Source organism: Daktulosphaira vitifoliae, unplaced genomic scaffold (genome assembly GCF_025091365.1).
Source record: "Daktulosphaira vitifoliae isolate Bord-2020 unplaced genomic scaffold, ASM2509136v1 Scaffold_5, whole genome shotgun sequence".
NCBI classification, from domain to species: Eukaryota; Metazoa; Arthropoda; class Insecta; order Hemiptera; family Phylloxeridae; genus Daktulosphaira; species Daktulosphaira vitifoliae.
In genome coordinates, this window is record NW_026099576.1 from 16,935,055 (window position 1) to 16,959,997 (window position 24,943).

General features: G+C 25.1%; 1 protein-coding gene across 7 annotated transcripts; it reads right to left on the reverse strand.

The window, feature by feature from the left end:
- LOC126907828 (serine/threonine-protein phosphatase 2A 56 kDa regulatory subunit gamma isoform) lies at positions 1–24,020 on the reverse strand. 7 transcript variants are annotated; one of them, XM_050689441.1, is made up of 14 exons: positions 23,837–24,020; positions 23,447–23,509; positions 18,976–19,150; positions 4,693–4,895; positions 3,892–4,095; positions 3,670–3,800; positions 3,539–3,598; positions 3,255–3,468; positions 3,070–3,189; positions 2,602–2,729; positions 1,542–1,643; positions 1,271–1,472; positions 1,009–1,204; positions 1–896 (listed from the first exon to the last, which is right to left on the reverse strand). In XM_050689441.1, exons 1-13 carry the CDS (start codon positions 23,867–23,869, stop codon positions 1,064–1,066), a joined length of 1,776 nt encoding a protein of 591 aa, XP_050545398.1. In that variant the 5' UTR covers positions 23,870–24,020; the 3' UTR covers positions 1–896; positions 1,009–1,063. The 7 variants fall into 7 exon arrangements, with proteins under 7 accessions (XP_050545398.1, XP_050545397.1, XP_050545401.1 ...); XM_050689440.1 differs by having other exon boundaries at positions 23,447–23,533; positions 23,837–24,018; XM_050689444.1 differs by lacking the exons at positions 18,976–19,150; positions 23,447–23,509; positions 23,837–24,020 and adding exons at positions 14,036–14,519; positions 15,572–15,768.
- Between the last annotated feature and the right edge of the window lie 923 nt (positions 24,021–24,943).

Sequence of the window (24,943 nt, forward strand, 5' to 3'; positions counted from 1 at the left end):
TTCAACTGTACAACATAAATATAACATTTTTATAGGTTGTTAAACAATAATTTATCCCTGTCGATGGGCTTACTCATTTAACGGTTTTACAAGTTATAACACATTGTGGTACAAATAAATAATTAATAATAATAAACAATTAACATAGTACTTTTAAAACGTGAACTCATCATTATATTTTATTTGAATAAATAAATATATAAAATATACATATATTTATTTATATTTTTTAATCCAAATACAACTAAATATAAATTAGTATTTGGTACTTCATACTTAAAATACTTGATAGTTAAATAACATAATTTGCCCCATTTGAAAAATTCCAGTTGTGATCAATTAAGTTTGATTTAAGTTGGTACATATAGTTAATATACTAACTAAAACATTTCATATTTATCTAAAGCTATTAATAATAAAAAATGTAGCCACAGAGTGTTTTTTTCATCATTCATTACAATTATATACAAAATATATTCTATTGAATCTGATTAAAAAAATAATATAAATGAAAAACCAACAAGATAATAAAATAAAAATACTCTCTGAATTAATGGTTCAATCTCACTTAAACTGAAATGTGTCGTACAAAATTTAAAACTTATTACACAAAGAGAGTGATAATTAAAATTATTTAATAAAATATTGTGTTAAAATAAATAAAAACATAATGACACATTTAATATTTATTAATGTTTCAAAAATAAATAACACAACCAAAGTAGGCATTTTAGTGCATTGACTTTGCTAAGCTTTCTTCATTTTTAATTCAAGTGTAGAAAGGACAACATGGTAGCTGGTACTACTAATAACAAGTAAATCCTAACAATGATAAACTTAACATTTATATATTATGACCTCTAATGAGTTGAGTAACCATTTAATATTTCTAATTCCTATAAAAATATGAAATAAATATAAGTGATTATTTCAACATTTTAAAAATTTTAAAGCAAATTTTGAGTTAATTTTATAACAAGATTTTGTACACAAATTGTGTTACTTTACCTTAAACTGTATGGCTCAATATATATATTATGGTCATCACAATTTAAATGTGTAGCTAGCACTTATTAACATCAGGGGGAGTAGAGAGATATTCATCAGCTCTCTTATGGTCATTCAATGCTCTGACCGTGTATGTATCATGTGGTAGTTCTGATTTACGTCTTAACAGTGGCTTTTCTTTTCGATTTTTTCGGTTCTGAAAATAATTAACAAATATTAATAATTTCAAGTTGAATATTCAAAGTATTTATTTAATACTTACATCTGAATCAATATGATATTTAGTATCTTCTTCTAAACTTTTTAAATCAATAGTTGGATCCAAATCATTTACAGGAGACCTAGTCAAATCACCATAATAGGAATAATTACTGTCAATAGAACCTGTAAAATTTGGATTTCTTTTTGCTAGTTCTTCAACTCTATGCCACTTTTCATCTCTTTTTTTCAATTTTTCCATTTCCCTAGAACAAAAATATTTAATGAATAACAATGTTGAATAAAGACAAATTCTTAAGTTATTGGTAACTTACGTTTTCCTGTCTTCCTTAAACTGTTGTGTACAAGTGTGAAAAAGTACAGGATTTGTTTCAGTGAATATTTTCAGTGCATTATACATTAGACCATGTATGTTTCTAAAAATTGAATACATAAAATATATAATAGTATACAATTAATTTTCCTTACAACAATATAAATATAACTAGATTTTAAACAAATTTCTAGCACTATTTTATGTATACTATAAAAAAAATTGCATTTATTACAGTTAAACTTTATTATATAGCAGACCAAAAAAAAAAAACATTGTATTGGGAAAATTACTTAGTGTTAAAAGTACTCTATCATGTAACTTTAGGAAAATTATTGATGAAAATTAGAAAAATTTTGTAACTCCATAGTAAACTTTTAAACTTTTAATCACTTAAAAAAACCTTCACTGATACCAGCTTATTACGATTTCAGGTCTGAATTATTTACTAGATTCACTCAAAGATAATAATGACATATAATAAAAAAAAATCCAATTCGTTAATTATTGACCATACAGTGAGGTTCTTTTTAAAATCAATATACATGTTTTTACAGGTTGGGTTGGCGTTTATTTAATTTGTCAGAATTTTATAAAATGTTCATCATTTATTAGATTTCAGTTTTATACATAATTATTTTTGTTACTATTTTAATGTAATGTTATCTTTATAAACATTATTTTTCTTGGGAGATATTCAAGCAATTATTACTTATGACAAATCATTTATACAAAGAAAGATATTTATACAGTATATACACTTAATTACTAAGATTTATTTCATCAAGATATATTATTACTGTTTTAATAATATTGAATACCAACTGTAATTCTTATCTGTCAGTATCTATATTATAAATTTAATAGTAATATAATTTTATAATACATTATACTTCAGTAATTAATGACTTTGCTCACGAAATACTTATCAATACCCAACATAGCCAAATACTTCAAAGAATCAATGTACCAGCAAGAGGATCCCAATCTGGGCCTCCCAATCTGGGGTGAAGCCTAATTGTATAATTTAATTAGAGTGAATTATATTCATAATGGCTTACTTGTTCCAATGAGTTTTAGAATTTTTGTACAATACAGGAAACATAATTGGCAAAATTTCATCAACATTTTCAGACATTAGAGACATAATATACTCATTGTTCCAAAAATAAAGTGCTCTTTCTGCCACCTAAATAAAAATACAACATAAGTTTTTTTTGTTAATATATATTTATACTTTAATAGCTAATTAAATGATCTTTTTACATAATATTAATAAAAATGAAATAAATAATCCTTTAAGTGAAAATATAAAATTAAAATAATGAAAAACAGTCATTAAATTGCATGTTTTTTTTTAAGAATTTGTAACAAGATCTTTCATTTATTTTCAGATTTGGTATCATTTTGTAAATAATATTAATTAGAATTTAATCGAACCACCAAAATGTCAAAATCCATAAATTTCAATTTATTATCTTATAGTCCTGACATGGTGATATTTTACAGTGCTATAATATTATACTTACTTGAAAATGTTGACTAGAAACACATCTAGCTAGTTGATGAATTAAAGGCTTGAGCACTTTACGGAATTCCAATGGCTCAATTATATCTAAAATTTCTTCTAATTCATTGAGAAACATAACCTAAATATAAAAAATTATCCGTAAAAATATTTTATACATAATAAATATTTTATTTTAAATCATACCTCTTTCGGGGAATGTGTTTTTGGCCAAAACTTTAGTAAACTTCTAATCACTGGTTCTGTGAGTGAAGGATCTTTTTCAAGGAACTGCACAATACAATAAGCAAGTTGAGGATGATATACTGAAAGTGATTTTACTTTATGTAATGGCAGCAAAACTTTTAACAAAAATACTTTATGTTCTTCTTTTAACGGTAATGCAAATCCATTAACAATACTGAAAAAACATTTATAATGCACATTAAAAATTTGTATATTCAGGTTTAAATTTTTAAAAGTGAAATTACCTTCCTAAAATTTCTAATAACTCTGCAATGCCATTATGGTGTTCAGTTTCATAAATAAAACTATTAATATGTAAAAAAAATTTTAAATAAATTAAAATAGAAATTAGCTAAAAAATAGTATTAATATTTACCTATAGAATATATTGTTTATCTGTTTCCGTATGTATGCTCGTAAACTTAAAAATTTACCATAAATTCGATGCAGGATGGTTTTTAAAAAGTCTCTTTCTCTAGGATCTTCAGAGTCAAAAAGCTCTAACAACTACACACAAAAATAAAAAATATATTTATGATTTAAGACTTTTCATATATTTTATTTATACAAATTTAATTTCAATTTTTAAATATATTACTTGAAGTACAAATTTCTGATCAATATAGCTTTTAGCTATTGATGGCTGGAAATCTGGAGACTCTAAAAATCTTAAGAAAAACTCATATACTAATTGGAGATGAGGCCAAGCTGCTTCTAAAAGAGGTTCATCTTCTTCTGGATCAAATTCTGCACCATTAGGGTTGCTTGAAGGTGGCAGACTACGAAACAAATTTACTGCAAACTAATAAAAAATTTATAATATTAAAACAAAGAAAATATTAAAACTAATTATATAGGTGTTCCAATCTGTTCTGATAAATTGCATAACTTTTGATCTACTGAATATATTTTGTTACTCTCTTTTAATAATTTTTATAGTTTTGGACTAATAATTATGTTAAAAGCATATTTCTTTATTAATTATATCTAATAAAAAATAAAAAGTTATAATAAATTGTTTTATTTTTAACTTTTTGAAATTCTAAAGTAGACAATATTTCCTTATAATAAAATTTATTATAAGAAAATTACACATTATTTATATAAATTTTGAACTTGTTAAGTTAAAAGTATTTTTATACATAGAGTGGACATGTAGCTCAGTTTGGTGCAGCTCATACAAGTGTATATTTATAATGCATATTCCTCTCACATAACTTAATAAATTCTTATCCTAATGTTGTTATTGACTCATCAATACTTTTTGTAAGGAAAAGGCTAGTGTGTTTTTAATTTCAAAAAACAAAAGTAAGCTTTTAACGTGGTCCAAAACTACAAAAATTGTTAAAAAAAAAAATAACAAAATATACTAAGTAGATAAATATATATATATATTTACCATTCTAACAGCTTCAGGATAAATTGCTTCAGTAAGCACATTTCCATGATTTGATGACAAATAATCAACCATTTCATGAAGGGTCTCTCGTTTTATTTCTTTCCATTTCAAATCAGACTGTGGATCTGAAATAAAGTCAAACAGTACACAACACTGTTGCATTTTTTGAATGAGCAACTGTTCCCGTTCAGACACATTAGCCTCTGTAATTAAATAAATATACATATAACTATATTAGTAAATGTTTTGATGAAATTTATATATATATACATATCAACAACGCTATAACGCTATGTAGTGAGGGTGGGTAAGCTCATAGTGGAGTATGTATACTTTGCCCGCTTTCCATACATATTCTATGTATTAAAATGCGAGTAACTCAATAAGTACTGGTCCTAAAATTGTTATCTACCCATCAAATTCTTTTTGTAAGAAAACTAATGAATATAATTTTAAAATTTTGAAAAAAAAACAATTTTTTTTATAAATAATTTATTTATTATATATATTATTATTATAAGTAATTTTATTTTAAAATTTATTTTCAATAATAAAAAATATGAATTGAAAGTAATTTAAGAATGCATCAATTATTTTTAAAAAATGTACCTCAGCATATTTACTGAAACCTAAGTTATTATTTTTGTCAAAATGTCATGAACCAATCTGTATTTATAAAAATATATATAGAGTGATTAGTTTATTATGAACTTCTCGATTACCCGCAACATAAACACAATATTAAAAAAAGAAAAATTAATTAATAAGTGTACTCATGGAAATAATGATGTATTATTACAAAAATTATTCAATTTCATTTGTTTTATGCCATTAAATTATAATAAATAAATTAAAATCCATCAATCAATATGGAAAAATTATTATAACAGTAATTAAATTTTGTTAGAAATTTACCACTGCCATCACGGTCGTCTAACTCTTCACTACATTGTACAAATTTTTATCCTAATTCCATATATTCTAATTAAATTCCCCGACATTTTAAATTAACCGAATAAAAAAAATGTCCTCGACTTTCCCTGTTTTCCAGATAAATGGCAATCCTGCAACTTTTAGACTAGTACTTCGGATGTTATTATCATTTTTATACCTAGGCGAGAGGACGAGTACGATCAGGAAATGATTAGTGACAAAAATAACAACACCCGTGTCTCACCTACTGTAACCATTATAAATAATAAAATAATGATCCAAAAGTTGTTATCGATCAAGGTCATTAGATAAACAAATTATAATTAAAAAAATAATTTATCTAATAATCTTGGTGATCGACCTGTCATCTTCTTAAATAGATATGATCTATTAAATAATATACTTAATTATGAATGTTGTCATTTGAACAAATAAAGTTGACATCTTTATAAGTTATAAGAAATGATTCTAAAGTGTAATTAATAGTTGATAAATCTAGAAATATATGTAACTAAAAAACCAATAATTGTCTTCTAATATTATATTAATTTGTGAGTAATAGAGTAGTTTAAGATAAACCGATAACCTTATATATAAATATGTGGAATATTTAGGAGCAGAATATGAATATATGATGTGTGGCAGGATTAAGTGATTAAAGTACTAAAAAGTTTTTTTATTTGGGAAATTAATAAAAACCATTTCATTTTACCACGCCACACCTCATATATATTTTTATTTCCTAATAAATCTTAATGATTTAAAATTTTTCAAGTATATTTTTATATAGTATATAAGATAGGTGAAAATGTATTCTCTTATTACACAAATATCAATGTTCGATACTATCCAAATGTAAAAAGAAATGATATACTAAAAATAAATGTGTATATTTGGTAAAATAAACCTACAATTTCCAAATGTATATATATTTTGTAATACTTAAATCCAAATTTTTTTTTTTTTGGTTTTGGTTCATCGATCGAAGTCTTTTAATATACAATAAAATTAGCATATCATTAATATCAATATTTATTTTATAATCTCGACTCCGGAATACATCGTAAGTAGGAATTATCACTACCTACTTAAGCGATAAATATAAAATTAAGTTCATCAAATTTGTATTTAATTATATATTTTATAGAAGAAATAATGAAAAAATTTGTAATAAATCACAATAATGTTTGTTTCAAACCAATACCCAATTTGTAACAAATGTTTTTAAAAATACTGAACAATGAAAATTTCACATATGTACTCGTGCATTAAACTATGAATAATTAAGATTTTTTTAGAAATAATTACCTAGATTTATTAATACAACATAATAAAATTAAAACATATTTCTCATTTCATATACATATCACATACAATATTTGTTTACAAATAAAATATCTCGATTAATTCATTATTATTGCCTAATACTTAAAAGTAACGACGAAAAATAAAAATAATATAATATTTAATAATGTTAATAATTATTATATTACTATTTTAACTTACACTTCTTTAAAAAACACCATTGACAACAGTTAAACTATAGAACGTAAGTAAAATAAAAATATTAGTATTGTATACTAATGATTATTTATTATTTATACTATTACATTTAAGAATTAAATAAAATCAAATTCTTTTGATCTGGAAATTTATTTATCTTAACTAAATAGACATAATTATACAAAAAAAAGTTATAAAAATCTTAAAATAAACTAAATACTAGCAGGTTAGACTCTAAAAATAAAACTTTAACAATGAGTCGTTTAGTTTAACAAAACTTTAGTTTTAATTTTTAAATATTGCAACGTATGCGTAGATACGTTCGACACAATACAACGAATGACCTTATGTCATATTGACACAAAAATACATGCTGTTCAAATAATAACTAAATCTGTTAGGTTCTAATTTACTATTGGAAGTCCAATGTATGACAATAAGAATATTAAGTCTATTTTTATTTTGCCTTTGGCAAAATATTAGGATGTATTAAAAATAGAAGAACTATGAGTTTTATTTTCAGCACTATGGAATTAAGATCTAAGCCTAAATATACGTTTATCTAGCGCACAGCACAATATTTTAATGTCAAGTTTAATGCTACGTTAAAAGATTTTAATTAAATATTAGTATATAATTTTCTTAAAATATAAAAAACATTTTAAAAAATGAGAACGGTCACGGGACGCCTAGCAGATCATCGAAACTATTTTGTATATAAAACATGCACGAAACGATGAATTATAAAAGAAAAATAAATATTCCTAAAAACGAAAAGGGTGAGTTCTATTAATCAGTTACTTCTGTAACAATAATGTTCGATGTTTCCTTTAACGGTATTACTGTATTGATCGATGATTTCCACTAATGTTAAATGAATTTAATCTACATTCATTATAAAAAATCACACTTGTTTGGCAATTTTTGACGATGTCATCCTACGATTTATAAAATTCAAACTTGGGGTCACATATTCAAATAACATGGGCTAGTTGTCTTTTGCATTTTTTTTTTTTTTTTAAGAATTTCATATGATTTTAAAATTTAGAAATTATACTTGAATTTTTATATGAAGTTTAGTTATTATCAATTTTACTAAAATTCGTTTGTACAATAGGTCAACCCCCCCACCAAAAATATAGACAGACTCATAACCATTTGAAAATATTTCTAAAAATCCATGATTTTTAGGAAACAGTATTCTTGACAAAACACACGCACTAGTGTACAGTTACATTAGTTCGCATATTGTATACAAATATAATTAACTATTTTTGACTTTAATCACTTGATTTCAACGTCGCTGATGACGAATTAATAAATTTAATTTAAAAAAATTATTCCTAAAGGTAGACTTTTTAAAGGGAGCACGTCCCATCAAGTCCCCCTATAGGACATACGCTATAGCTATACGAGTTGAGCGACAAAAAAAATAGCGGATCACATACTTTACAGGGGAAACACGTGCCCTCTTCTCTTGTACCCATTAAACATATAAATAATACGCTTAAAGAACCCTATCTTGAGGATCGCATATTTTCAAAGGGGTATGTCTCCACCCCAATAGACACCTCCTCTATCTATAAGCGTATGATAAGTTAATAGAACCGTTTTTTTTTTTTAAATTACATATTTATCGGTGAGGTGACATGTCCTCATGTCCTAATCCCTAATGGTCATCCATGCATAAGTATTGGTATACGAGTTCAGCGGGGCGAGAAAGAAAGGGGAGAAATCCGATCTGAGTGGAAAGATAGCCGCCACTCCAACAGCCAGTTTGACCCACCGTAAAAGATATTTTACATAAAAAAAGTACTGAATTTCGTGTCAAAAAAAATAGAAATAGTAACATTTAATATTAGCTTCAAATAAACACATGGTGAGATGGAAAGATTTGAATACCCATTAAAAAAACGAATTGAACAATCAAGAAAAAGAAACATGAAATAACACAGATTGAAAACAATTTTATAATAAATCTTTTGATTTCAAATGTTTTAGTAGGCTACAATTTTTACATTATGTACTTACAATTATTTAAACTGTTTCATTGAAAACTGTAAAACGTTTAAATAGGTGATACAAAAACATTAATTAGAGTTCACAAGAGCAACTATAGAAATTCTTTTTATGTGTAAATATACCAGAAGATAAGGATAATGAAGAGCTATCTATTACTAAATAAAAATTATTTTAAACTTTCAACAAACCTGCCACTTATGTTTGTCCAATTCATTTCATTAGAATAAATATACCCCAGCTAACTAAATTCTATATTATTTATAGATGACACATAAGTTTACTTAACATTATAAAGTCCATAGCATAAATGATTATAATTACGATTTGTCTTCATAGAAAGCGAAAATTAAATTCATTATACAATATGGATATTATTTCTAAAAATAACATAACAAGTTATTTAAATTTAATACTTATTTGTTTTTATTTTATATAAATCGATATCTTTAAAGTTGAAATAAGCCTAAAAATGACGTTCATAAGAAACTCAATTAAAGAAGCCCAGCAATATACAGTGATTAAATGATTAACAATTATATACATAGAAAAACCAAATATTCAATACAATTAAACTAAAAATGAACAAACATGCAATAAAAGAGAAATTTACTTTTATTTAAATACAAAAGAAAATTTATTGTATATTTATTACAAATTGTGTCAATGAAAAGTTTATTTATTAAGTATAAAAATAATTTCTAATTTTTTTTTACCTATGATATGATTAAAAAATTATACATTTAATATTTTGGATCATAAATCTATTAAGACAAAAACAATTATTATTTGCATATGCTCTATATATACAACAAAACTAGTTACTACAGAACAGTCAATAGTGTTCGCAGATCGATTCAATATTATTCAATTATTGAGAATAGAATGGTTTCAATGTAAAAATACTTAAATATCGTTTAAAATAATAATAATAAAATCTACCGATTTTTCTGACAAGATAATTTTCTCGAAGTAAAAAACATTATCATAAGAACAGTAAAAGTTTTATAGAACGGCATAATATAATGTAAAGAGTACGTCCCTAGAGATTCCACGTTTTGAAAAATACTACAATCAACATGAAAGAAAAAAATTATCCTTCACAAGTAATTTTTACCTTTTTTATATGCTAATTGCAAACTTCACACTTTAGTTAACACATAATGCTAGTTCTAAATTAATATAATATTATAAACAATATTTCCAAAATGGCTAGTTATTAAATTTATTGGTTGGGTCATGGTCAATGTCATTTCGACAAGATTACAACACAATAATACCAAACAAGCAGTAAGCTCTAAGATAGAGTGTTCTGCAAACAACTACAAAAGTTTTTTAATCTGTTTTTATTATGTTACTTTTTATTCAATGAGTATTTGTATCGTTGAAGTGCGTATAACTTAAAAACGTTTGCACGGTATTCATTATAAATAGCGACAGATTGACATGAAATTAAATAACATACTTTTATACGACAGGAATAGTTGGTATTTTATCAAACTATTAACAAAACACAAAAAAAAACCGAAAGTATACAAACTACAGACAATCAACAAAATATAAAAAAATGTATTTTATTGTCCTAAACACTTTATATCAACTACTAATCTACTATTTTTGTAATTTTTTTAACAAGTACATTTTAACAGATTTATTTAACACGACTATACTTTTAACCGCTGCCAAAATCAGTGATTAGTAATAAAGTGGGTACTCATAGTCATGAAACTCCCAGAGAACTAGCATATAATTATTGGCCTCCCGAAAATTTACTGTTTACATTTTCAGAAACTATTTCTGGATTATCCAAAGTCGTTTTTTTAAATAACCAGAAGCTGCAAGTAATTAACTAAGTCGAGCATAATCTTTGATATTGCGAAACTAATGTTTCGTCAATTTAAGGTTTGTGTTTTAAGTATTCGTATTTTGAACTGCTATAATAAACCAATAAAATGGAATGATAAGAACAAAAAAAAAAAATGACTAAAATCACTTAAATACTCAATAGTTAGACTTAAATTCTTTGAATGGACATTTATCAATCCTAATGGCCAAAATTACAAGACATTACATATGACAACTAAAAAAAGGATTTCAATTTAAATTCATTTGTTAGATTATCGACGATCATTATTCATTCCTAAAAAAGAGGATATTTATTTAGAATATTGTTTTTAGCTCAGCACTAAATGGCTTAAATATCACATAAACCAATGAATTCTTCATTGAAAATTAGGAACGCTTGTTACAGTCTGTTTAAAAAAAACTAAACGAGCATAACGAGATAATGTTATTATTAATAAAAATTTATTGTTTTTTTAATATAATACCATGAAATAATACAAAAAACCATAAATGCAATACAAACAAACAAATATATGAATTGTTACAACAAAATATTTTTGATCCAATACATTGGATAGGAAAATTGTTCGAACTTAAAAATATAAAACATATTTAAAATATAAAACAAATGTTAACATTAAATCATTTTTTGTTACTTGTGTGCGACACATTATGTAAGATTAGTCTAGACGAGATTAAGTAAGTTTTTTATACTTAGAATTTACGACAGGAATAAATGTAAATTGAACCCAAATTCGCTGTCCTTTTTGAAATTTTATTATTAGTGATATTTTTTAATATAAGAGTAATTTAAACGAAATAAAAAATTGTCTCGTAACTGAGTTAATAAGACTATATCTACTTTTAAATGATAACGGTAATCAATAGGTCAACAGATAGTCAAGAAAATAAAGAATATTTTAATTTTCACTTTTCTTGCATTAAATAAAAAACGAAGAAATCTAAATAGTCTCATGTACTATACCGACTAAAGTATTTTATGTATTACACTTTTTATGACTATAAATTTCATTAATAAATATTCTTAATTTACTTACAGAAATTTATTCCCTTTATTATATTTACAACTGAAAATCAACCATATAAATGTATACATAAATGCAAACATATAGACTATTCATTAAAACAAAACAAATACCTATGATAACTAGGTATAAGATTAGATAGATTAAGTTGTTGGATGTTAATTTTTATATATAAAATTGATAAGGGATGCTAATAATATATTCACTTAACAAAAAAGTCCAGTTTTATTTTTTACGATACAGGATTACAAATATTTTGGAGATATTACAACGAAAATGTTTGATGAAAATAATATTATATATGACAGCTTGTTTATTTCTAGAACGTAAAGCTTCGAATGACATTGACTAGTCTAACTACCTATAAAAATATTCAATACTCGAGCGAAAATCAATTGAAATTTTTTCAACTGTCATAGCAAGATAACATTTTGACAATATTGAACATATATAAGAGACTTTATTTAATTTTTCCTATAAAATTATAACTAACGATTTTTGCTTCAAAATACTACTTTAATTGTACAAAAGCCGTCTAAAATTCATGTTAACGTTGTAATAATACATAATTATTCATTCATTTTAAAAACATACATTGAGTATACATAAAAAAAAGACAATATCGTGGGGTGTCTATGTAGAAAATCGTTTTCACGAGCTCATTTTAGTTACACATTTTTCGCAATTTTTGACCAGAGTATGATAAAAATATCAAAATAATAACAGTCAAATAAAGTCATTGAAATTATAATAGAGCAGGTTGCCAGCTGTCGTTCAAAATTAAAATTTAACAACACACAATATACAGAGCGTAGTTAAAAATTATAATGTGTACTTTATATAATTATATATGTAATTATATAACTAAATTATCTAAGAGCAATGCTATGTATAGCAGACAAATCGAAAATATATTTTATTCTAATAAGTTATAATATTAAGTACAAAAATAATAAGCTAATTTTAAATGATCGCTAGGTTACAAGTTGGGGTTTTAATTATTTATATTAATTAAAAATTTGTCAATTACAATATAATACTAGAAAACCAACGACGATTATCATATCAAACATATTATAATTTGGAATAAACAAATACCGAGATTTGGCTCATGATAAATAAATACCAAAGAGATCTGCTATATTTTGTCTATCAAATTTTTAAGTTCAATTACAGACGCTCATTTCAAGGATAGATAATTTTCATGAAAAAATTACATACCTATAACCTATATTTTGTATAAAAAGATTTCATCCTTTTCTCAAATCATTTTTTTATGTTTGAAATATTAAGAACACAAAAAAATTCAAATTTCACATACTTTAAAATACTACAGATAATTTAATACAGAACATTAATAAGATACCTTTTTGATATGTTAACAAATTATAATAAAAATTGTATATACTGCGTAAGTGGGTTTAAGTAAAAAAATCCAATTACTTATTAATGGTACTAGAAAGATGCGGAGTTAAATTTAATTTTCTCCTACTCTAAATAATATATTTATATAACAATAAATATAATTTTTTTGGGGAGTGGGCATTTTTGAAATAGGGGCTAAGCTCCTGTAATTGCACTATTGTTTAGGAAACCAGAATGAAAAAAAAATTCTTTATGTGATTCTACTCTTCTTTTTTTATTTTATTTTTAAATAACACTATAGTTATAAAGATAGAACAGCGCTACCAACACCAAAATGTACAAAACAATATAAGGCTACAGAACAAATAAAACATATTTTTGTTAACACTAATATTTTAACGTTTTAAAAATTCTACAGTTATTCAAACGCATTCATTGTTGTTCACTCGGAGTTAAATTATATTAGTACATTACAAAATTCTAATAAATTTAACTAACATATTTTCAGTGTTATATTGGTCCCTGAAATAATGTATAGGTTCTGCCAATAAAAATCAATTGATAACAATTATTTTTATCATTAATAAAAGTCACACAATTAGGCTTTATCATATTATGAATGTTACACTCACCGTGAAGTCTGGGCAAGTGTATTGTCGGGTCACAGAACATTATTATAGGAGACTTGTCCCGATCAGCCAACAAGTCTAAACCACTATGGTAGCTAGGGCTCTTGGGCAAAAACGGTGCGCCGGCCGACTGATGTTGATTAACCGCCGCAACACCGGTACCGACGACAGTTGTGTTTAACGAGAGCGTGCGACCGCCCGCAGGCTTGTTCGCTACCATAATCGCCGCCGCGCCACGGGCTTTTAACCGTGTCGCCAACCATTTAAGATCATTCAAGTACTGTTATTCGTCAACAACGTACACAAATAAAATGTGCAGGAACGTCGCGAAAAGACTTTACTGGTTGCCGCCGGTGTCTGTGGTAAGGGCATCACACGAACATGCGAGATAGAGGAAAAAATATTGCCCCGTGACACATTTTTCATTTGGTATTCGACATATCATCAAAAAATTATATCAACAGTCACGATATTGCCAGAGTTACCCCTAATTCATAAAGTTGTATAAGATCATTAAGCGTTCCTGAATTAAAGTAATTAATATAATAAAAACAAATGTGTCAAAGCAACTATAATTACAATATAATTTTCATGTTCTGATTGATTACCAATAAAACAATTTTTAAACTGTAAAAACTTGAAGAAAATATTTTTTAAGAAACAAAAAAGGAGCATTCAATGAATTGTCTTAGTTTTAAGTTCATTTATCATATCTAAATATTGAAATGTTTCGTGAAATTTATATATAATTAAATTATTATTAAAAGGTAAGTCGAGTTATAAAATGAAATGAAAAATAACTATCGGTTAATATTAAAAATAATCTAAGTATTTCTTAGCATTTAATAAAAACTAAAAGTATAACTCAGTTTTACTTTAGGGCAAACGTGTGTCAATCACTCAGAACACACAAAAATATAATTGCTATTTTATATCCGATCGCAGAAAGAGTTGCCATAATTATTATTATTGTTTATTACTAACATTATAATAATTCATTATAAAATAAAAATGCAGCAGAAAAATTCGGCGTGTAAAATTATGCAAAGAATTTAAAAACGCTTAACGATTTTGGTTGATAATAAAAAACCAGCTGCTCCGATTGTCCCGCGGTAAACGTCATGTGGCGGTAACAAAAACAATAGTCGGCCAGGAAAAAGAATATTAAGTCAATAAATTTCCCTTTGACGTGTGTCCGCCGAAAATACGCTGAAATTCACTCGTTTTCACAGTAATTTTCCTTTTTAGTTTAATCACATCACTCGTTGCCCCACCCTCATGCGACCTTTAGCTTTCACCGAACTTTAGCCTTCGAAATATGCTGAACAAAACCTAACTCTTAGTAAAATAACTTCGAATTTTAATTGCTTTCAACAGCACCAACGCCGAAATGTTACTAGCTGGTTTGAACACATTAAATTTTAAATCATCTGAAAATAGTCATTTAACAGTATTTTAAACAATAAACCGACAAACATTTTTTGGGTTCTCTCCGCGGACGGCTATGAATTTAAAAAGGAGTTGTTACTTTGGTCATACTGTAAATTAAATGCATAAAATGTGGTCGGGCAGTGATTATTTTTGGTAAGCCGATAAAAAATTGCACAGTAAAAAATAAATGAATCGACAAAAATTTATAACGATACGCGACGAACGACGTTATACGGCACAAAAATACCGGGACGACACGTGAGTAACGAGTCCCGTCGACGGTGTCTTGCAAACTGCTGCGACGCGAACGTCGTGTGCGCTACGAATTCGCGGTCGGCAACGGCGGATCGATGTGCTGGCGGATACAAAGCGTACGGGACGAGGGTAACCAAGGAAACGGCGGCAATCGTCCCCTGTGAAACCGTAGACGGCGCCTACGCACCGCAGACAGAACGGCCGCTACCAACCCAACCAGATGCCGCTATCGTAGCGACTAAAACACGTGCGTCAACCGTCTCCACGGACGACGTAACAAGTGTTGGTCTTACCCGCGTGCGCCCAGCGACAACACATAAGTTTTTATGGCTAAAGATTTTCATTGAAGAACAGGATAATTACCATAACACCGTATGGTACACATAATCACAACATCAAAAGTAATAATAACAACAGAGATATAAATAGAAACACAGTACATCCGTTTGGCATTCTAACTGATAAGTTTAGAGTCACCATATGAGTAAACAAAATGAGCTAGATGAATAAATGTAAACATCACAAAATTGTGTACTTAACGACTAAATGTTTACTCAATAAATTCATTACCCTTCACAATTTTATTATATTCTCAGTTTCTCGAGCGGATCGGAAACATATTCTGTGATACAAAATATAGAAAAATACCAATAAAAAATTTTCATTATTAAGATGAAAATAACATATACAATAAAAGTAGAGTGTTCGGCTAAGTCTCACGTATTATCTTAAAAAGTATAAGATAAAATATATTTTTTTCTTTTCAGAAGTTATTAGTTATTAGTATCCAACACATTTAAATGAACACAAAAAATATAGTCCTGCCTCTCCTTCTACCTTTAAATTTTATCAACTGTATTTTTTTAAATGTAAACATAAAAATAAAACTAGCTTAAAATAAGAAAATGATCAAACTAAAAAAGGACCGGTCTATAACAACTTTAGAACCAGTATTTTGAAAACTGTTAAAACTTTAATCAAAATACTGGAGGTGAAGCCAGGTCTTTTCATTATTTTCTATGTATTTTTATTTAAAAACTAATATTTTTTTTATATACTGATTTAAAAGTTGTTATCGGCCAGAAATTTTCTTATTTTTAAGCTAGTTAAACATACAGAGTGATCCATTTAACATTGACCAGCAAATATCTCAAAAACTATTTATTATTTTAATAATTTTTTTTTTTAATTATTTAAGTTACATAAAACTCTACATTTATCCATGATCAGATAATTTTTAGGTTCATCCCTTATGCCTTAAAAGGGTACCAACTTTTTTTTTTCAAATGGAAACATATATTTTTAGTTAGATATATTGATAGAGTTTTTTTTTTTTTAATTTTTAGCATTTGAATTTTTCATTTAAGTCCATTAGTTTGCATGTTATTTCACTTTAAAGTTTTGATTTTTTTTACCTATATATATGTATAAAACGGGTAGACTTGTAATACAGGTAGTTAATTGCAGCGGTTATGATGGCTCGTAAAGACACATATTAGATAAGATAAGATATTTGCTGGTCAATGTTAAATGGATCACTCTGTATATGTTTCAATTTAAAAAACTATAGAAGATCAAATTTTAAGGGGAAAGAAGAAAGGATATTAATATTTTTTTCTGTTAATTTAAGGCTTTAGAATATGAACGTATGAAAAAATATAATTATATTTTTGAATTATATTACGTAAAACATAGTTTCTGTACTTCACATAAAAAACTCCATTTTTATTACGCTATTATAAGAACTACGTAATGTGGAATCTTATAAATTTTAGATCGATTTATATAATTAAATATGTTGGTAATGAACGTTATTGTAATCTATTAATGAAGAAATATTAAAATACTGTAAATTCTCAGAAATCGACTTAGATATAAAGACAAGCTCCCTAAATTTTACCATAGTCCCACTAAACATTACGAAAATCATTTATGTTTTTTGCAAAAATATTTTTTTGGATGGGGTAATATCAATTTAGCTCCTAATTTTGTTATTTAATTAATAATTATATCTTTAGCGTCGACATCTTTTAGTACTTAGCTAATGATCGTATTTTTAAAAATGTATGTTGTAATAAAGATACTCGTCTTAAGTATTACCACTGAACATTTTATTTTGGTCTAAGCATACTCAAACACAGTAAAAACAGATTATCATATCCACCGAGAGTTATATGACTTTCAACTTTAGAGTACGGGTTACTGATAGAAGACATTGATGATTGAAAAAATATATCACTGCCAATTCTGAAGTTAGCATTTTGACGACACCAAGATACACAAATATTTTATTAATGTTAATATAATTTTAGAAAATGTGTAAAATAAAATAGAGTTGTGCCCGTGACGTTTAAAACGTAACAAAAACCAAATATATTGTTAGTTTATGTACAAAAATTTTAATTAATATGACTATAATCAGTGTTTAATTAATACTATTTCTAAGTATGTTAAGCAATTTTTATACTACATGGAATTTTTTTTGTAAAAAAATAGCGTTCTTCTGCAGGGGAAATAAAACTATGAATACTTTGGTATATTATTCCGTCGCCGAAAAGAGGGATGTTACACATACAGTATTTTGAAATAAATATTTTACTTTAATATATCAAGGTGTTTATTTTTTAATACAATCAAATATATCTATTAAATAAATTAGTTAATCAGGTAAATGTTTTAAAAAATAAAGTCGTCACCCTTATAAGGGATGAACATAAAAATACTTCTACTAATATATTATTGATAAATTAAGAAAAACATGCATCTAAAAGAAACAAACAGTAAAAATCCTCAATAATTTTTATGTTCAGATTTATTAAGTTAAATGAACCACCCAGTATGTGTTTCAAGTTAATAAAATCAATTTCGTTGATTTTAAAGGGAATAGAGGGAAATAGGACCATTTTTTTTAAATTATAGAACAAGATGTATTATACATTTAAAGATATTGCATGAGGTAGTTAATCAATTACCTTACTGCGAGTAATTAAATTTTGATTAAATTTACTCTCGAAATATAGTAATTCAAAGATGAAGTATAAAAATATGACCAATTAAAACACGAATTACTTTCACATGAATATCTTGTATTTTATAACTTAATTTTGTTTTGTACTACGGACCATTATTTTAATGAAATTGACTATAATTTTTATATTTTTTCAATTGATTTTTGATAAAGAATTGATATTAGTCAACTAATTAATAATCACTAGTTTTATTTAAAGGTATGATAAAACAAAGGAAAATTTACATACCATTTAGTGACTGAAGAACTTGTAGTTCGCGATTCGACGTAACACTATTGAATCTTGAGGAATTCTGTCTTTTTTCTCTTTTAATTGTAATTGGTCCAAGTTTTAATTTGTTTATCTGTGTTGGTGGAGGACTAGGTGCAGAATTTGAATGTCCAGTTGAAGTACCATCATGGGCCTAATAAAAATAAGCAAAATTTGAATATAATTTACTTCGCATAAGTTTAATTGATATTGAATAGGCTTACTACCCATTCATATGACCAATTGAGAAATGTCACAAGAACAATGTAAAAAAAAATTGTTTTAAGGAAGTGAAATTGCCGCGTCGTAAATGTTACTTTCAATTGCCTTCTGTAGAAGTCAATAAATAGTTGATTTAAAAAGAAAAGAAACGAGAGAAATAACATCAAATTTTACCGCTTACGAAAAAGTTTACAATTTTAAATTAATAAGTTTATAGCAATTAATATTACATGTACAACTAAATTTGTACAAAAAGTTGAATAGTTTTTAATTTTTTGAATTTAGGTCATTAAAGTAAATCATTGTTTACCGTCTTGAAGATGATCAAATCACTTAAGAAATACAAATTTTCAACTTCAGATATCAATTTTCATAATTTTGAACTTTAATGCCACAGAAGTTTTATTTATTCATTTTACAATAAGTATCACAAATGTAGTAATAGTTTATTATATTATTTAAATATCGTTGCTTATACTGCAACTGTATGTATAATTTGACAATTATGAAACTTATCAATAAAAAAGTTTTTCTATGCATTGTTTTTTTTTTTTTTTAGAGACTAATTATTTTATTAATAGTTATGAAAATAAAATCACCTCTTTTATTAAAACATGAATAATTTAGTCGTTTTTGATCATCCAAAAAACTTAGAAAATCTGAGATACGCACTGTTGCAGTATAAACTATATTTAAATAATATAATAAACTATTTTTTAATAGTCAATATTAGGATTCATTTTAACATTTGTTGTATAAATTGTAAATATAATGATGAATTATTAGACGATGAATGATAAAATAAAATGTCGATTATCTGCATCATTGACTATATATTATAATATTGAAGTAAAAAAAAATAGAGATGTAGTTTTTAAACTAATATTGATTGATATCTAAAAGTAATTTCGAAAGATATTAAAAAAAATTTACATTCTACCAAAAATTACATGGTTTTTGACTTTAAAATTTAATTATTTGCAGAGGACAAGTCGTCGGAACATCTTCCTTTTTTTAATAGAATAGTATATAAAAAAAACCTTAAATTTTATTTAGCTTTGAATAGTGTAGATAATCTATCGTTACGCAAAAAACCATAGGAACGTCTTATTTATTAATATTAAAACTATACTTTAAAACAATTTAGAATGATGTAAGTATTCTGTTTCTATACAAATTATTATAAAGTATGATATTTTTTCCGACATTTGTATGATTTAATGTTTCAATGACCGATAATTCATAGAAATCGATATTTCGGATAAAAATTAGGTTTGAAGAAAGAAGATTTTTAAAATATTATCGGAAAGAAAAGTTTTTTTATAATTACATTTTTAAGAAATCCATGTTGTCAAAAAGGAAAATGTTTAAAGTGTTATGAATAAAAATTTAGCAAAAAATCATTTAGTTTACAAAAAAATATTTTAATATAAAATGAAATCTAAAAATATAACAATGAATGTTTTATGACAACTGTAATTTTTCGGTACATTTGTCTTTATTACGGGGACCAGGGATGTATTTAAGAGAGGGCGGGGCTAGAGAGAGATATTGCCCCAAGGCGTTGTTAGAGTTTTACATAGCAATGTTTGATTTTTTTTAGTCGTGCGTAGAAAATTTTTTGATAACTTTTTTTTTTCATAAATATTTTGGTGATTAGCGATGTAGAGGAAAAATTTTTTTGGTGATAAGAAAAAGATATTGAAAAAAATGTAGTAGGCGGCAATATATTAGTACACGGGGAAGGGTATAAGAATTCTTCAAAATTATTGCACTAATAGCTTTAACTAAATGCGTTTGATGATCTTTTGACGTATCATTGAGCAAAATCTATCTAGTAGGAGCGAGAAAAATGGCGTACCGGACAAAATAAACACAGCAAAGTGAAACCAAAAACTTCTCATCTATATATCGAAGTTAAAATATTAATAATGTAATTTATAAATTAAAAACTTTTATCAATAAATTAATAAACAAATATTAGGTCATAATTGCAGTGCTGGAAATAAATAGCACAATTGAAAAAAGTAACTAAATTAAAAAAAATTGTATTAATATGAGAAAAAGTAGGTTTATATAATTTTCAAATTAAGTTTTTTAAGTCCTAAATGATTAATTGAATTTTAAATTCATTTAAGTAAGTAATAATTATCAAAAATGAGCAATTTTTTTATCAATTTTTATAGAAAAAGTAACTTGAATTACCACTTTTAAAAATCGTGGCTGATTATGAAAAAAATACCTAAAAGTAATTTAGATGACTTAATATCCCTGTAATTGAATCTTTTAGAATTGAGTTCCTTATGCCAACGAGTTAAAATGACATTTTAGAAAATACAAGATAAATACAAAATTAAAATATAAAATTACAGTGGGTTTTTGTAAATACTATTATTTTACAATGATTCCATAAATCAGCTGCATTGAAAAATTGTTATTTCTCAATTTTCAAATTTAATATTTGCAGAACTAATTTGTTTTTACTAACAACCTTTTATTTTTAAGTGACTCAATTTATTTAATTTTCAATCATATTCAATTATACTAAAATATTATGAATTAATAATTAAATTTAAATGTATTGTTTTTATTTATTATTAAACTATAAGCATAACTTCATGAAATTTTCAATATCATACTAGAAAAAGTTAAATTTTCAAATTATATTACTAGACTATAGGTATCTTTAAATAAATGATAAAACAGTTATGATAAAATTGTTCAAAGTAATTAATTTCTTCTTGTAGCTATACAAAAAATTGAAGTATTATGTCATTCATTAATTTAAAATATCATTAAGAATTTTTTCTTACAAAAAAAAAAAATTAGTTTGTTTAACTGTTAGACACTTGGAAACTGAGTAATATATATACCAATATACTGGGAATCAAAATCAGATCTCTCGATATCCAGGCGAGAGTTTTCCTACTAAGCGATCCAACAGATATACTTAATCCCAAACTTTAGTCTCATTAATGGTTAATAATATAATATAAATAAAAGAACAATTGACACCTACGAGTATAAAAAAAATTATTAAAACTTGATTTGAAAAAAAATTTTCCAACTTGCTCACATGAAAAATTATAATCTTTTAAAAAAGTTTTAAAACTTAAAAAAAATATTAGAATTTTTATCATTTTTAAAGTGATATAAATTCAGTCAAATTTGATTATATGGTATTTAATTTGTTTCTTTTTTCATTCAAGTATATTAATTGATAACTTTTAAACTATTTTTAACAAAATATTTAAACAACAAGATTTAATAAATTAACTATATAATGTTTTTCTATAATTTTTTTATACCTATAAGAATACAGAGAAAATAAAATGAAAATTAGGAACCACCCTAAGAGTAATTGACAATTTTTCATTACAACTTTAACTGATATTGATTATTTGGTATAAATGAACATCAGTAATTGTATTATTAAAGATATATATATATATATATATACACTAAATAATAACTAACATTAACATTCATACATAATGTAATATTTAAATAAAAACCAAAACTTTAGGACACATTTTTATTGGACGTAATCTTAATTAATTATGAAGATATTTATATATAGGCTTATTCTCATATTTTTAATTATTAGTAAACTTTATAAAAGATTGCAAGTTCTATAAAAATATTTTTGAACCCTTATTTGTGAAATTTACAAATTCATAAATTAATAAAAGATTCAGGTAATTTTTTTTTTTTTTTTTTAATAATTAACATGAAAAAGTTAACTTATGATTTAACTACTGGTAGATTTTATTTTTTAGGGTAATAATAATTGTAATGATAGCAAACTCAAAAAGTACTATGGGCTCTTTAATAAACTAGTTTTCCATAGCACTAAAAATAATCAAACTAACTAAATTTATACTATTTATAAAATAAAATATTTTTAATAATTAAAAATTAATAATTTTTATTAACTAAACAAATTAATTGAAACTATCTAGTTTCAATTTTATTAAAATTAAAATATTATTGTAGTTCTACAACAAAATTATAAAAACTTAATTTTTTGATCTTATTTTATCTATATAAAGTTATTACAATTATGAACGTATCATATTATAAATACTATCAAAATGAAGATTAAAAATTATTTAAGACAAAATTTCTTATAAAAATGTTTTAAAAAGGTTAAATTATAATTTGTTCACATAATTCTAGTTATCACTATGAAAAAGTAATATCAAACTAAGAAGATTTGATTACTTACATCAGCCAATAATTCAGCTGCGGGTCCATTTTTTCCTTCTACATTTTTTGATTTTGAAACTTCCTGTACATTAAAATTATTCATGATCTGATATTAAAATATTATTAAAAATAATAAGACTTAAGTATGAGTTAAATAGAACGTAAAAAGTTCTATTGATAATTCATTAAACACCCTTTTTTTTTAAATTCTTATCAAAAATAATATAACATTTGCTAGAAAAACAATTATTTATAACAAAAAAAAATTAAATTGAAAGTTATTTAAACAATAAATTAGATTACACAGAGTTCAACATAATTTTAAACAATATAACATGCTATAAAAACAAAGGTATTTTAAACAATCAATTCTTCAAAACAACTATGGAAACGTTTTATATATTTTTACCTTGTCTTTTTTCATTAGTATCCTATTAGGCATGTTTTATTAAATCGTGATTACATACAAATTCTAAGAACAATTCACACAAATTTAGGTTTTTTTTATTAAAAGAAAATTTGTAACTATAATATGTAAAACATTCCAACAAAACTCGGTATATTTTTCGTTTTTTATTTTTTTTTTATTGTCAACATAATGAACTTCGTGACAATTTGTGAAGTAGTCAAGTTAAATACAATACGATTCTACCATCATGACCCTAAATAAATATTGTATAAGATAGGATCCCCAACAAGACCATGGAAAAGTAACATAATGATAAATACATAGGCACACAGACATAGCAGCGCATTCTGTAGATATATTTAAACACTTATATATATTTATGATATTTCATACTTCAATGAATTAGATGTATACTTGTTTATGATTAGTGCGCATAACCGCTTAAGGACAAAATATGCTCCAACAATAAGCTAAAAGTGACGTCACACATATTTGAGTTGCGATATATATTTTTTATATGCGATATATATTTTTGAATAGGCGCCGTCCCAATTGCCAAGTATTTAAATTAAATTTTTTCATCGAAAAAATTGGATCATTTACTGTTGAAGCTGTTAAATAACAATCAAAATCAAAGATATAATATAACGATTTACTGTTTCATTTTGCTATGTTATAAATAAGTATTAAGTAATAGTTGTAACAACATATAATTTTAGATTTTAAAAATCTTCAGAACCGAACTGAGACTGTATATGGCAGGTACGTCCTCGATCAGGAATAGTTTCAACAAATTTTAAAGAGACAAATAAAACATAAATACCGATTCCCAAAAAAACATGGATAAAGAAGCAAGTACCCCCTAACATACGCCCTTGAAAATTAATTAAATTGTCTATTATAAGTCACTTATTCATAACAATTAAAAAGATTGCAGTTGCTACGTATTTTTTTTGTTAAGAGGTAATTTTTCCTAATATAATTGAAAGGTTATATTATAGGTAAAGTTGTATTATAAAAATGTTTTATACTTCACTTCTGAATACTATTAAATTCATTAAAGACATTAATAATCATTAAAAAAAAATTAATTTAAATATTTGATAA

Coding starts and splice junctions, on each gene's coding strand:
- LOC126907828 (XM_050689440.1), bottom strand. CDS start 23,869: ATGCCTAATAGGATACTAATGAAAAAAGACAAG. Junction 4,896..18,975: donor AGTTCTTCAGTCACTAAATG/GTATGTAAATTT, acceptor ATTTAATTACAG/AGGCTAATGTGTCTGAACGG. Junction 2,730..3,069: donor TTTCTAGTCAACATTTTCAA/GTAAGTATAATA, acceptor ATTTTTATTTAG/GTGGCAGAAAGAGCACTTTA.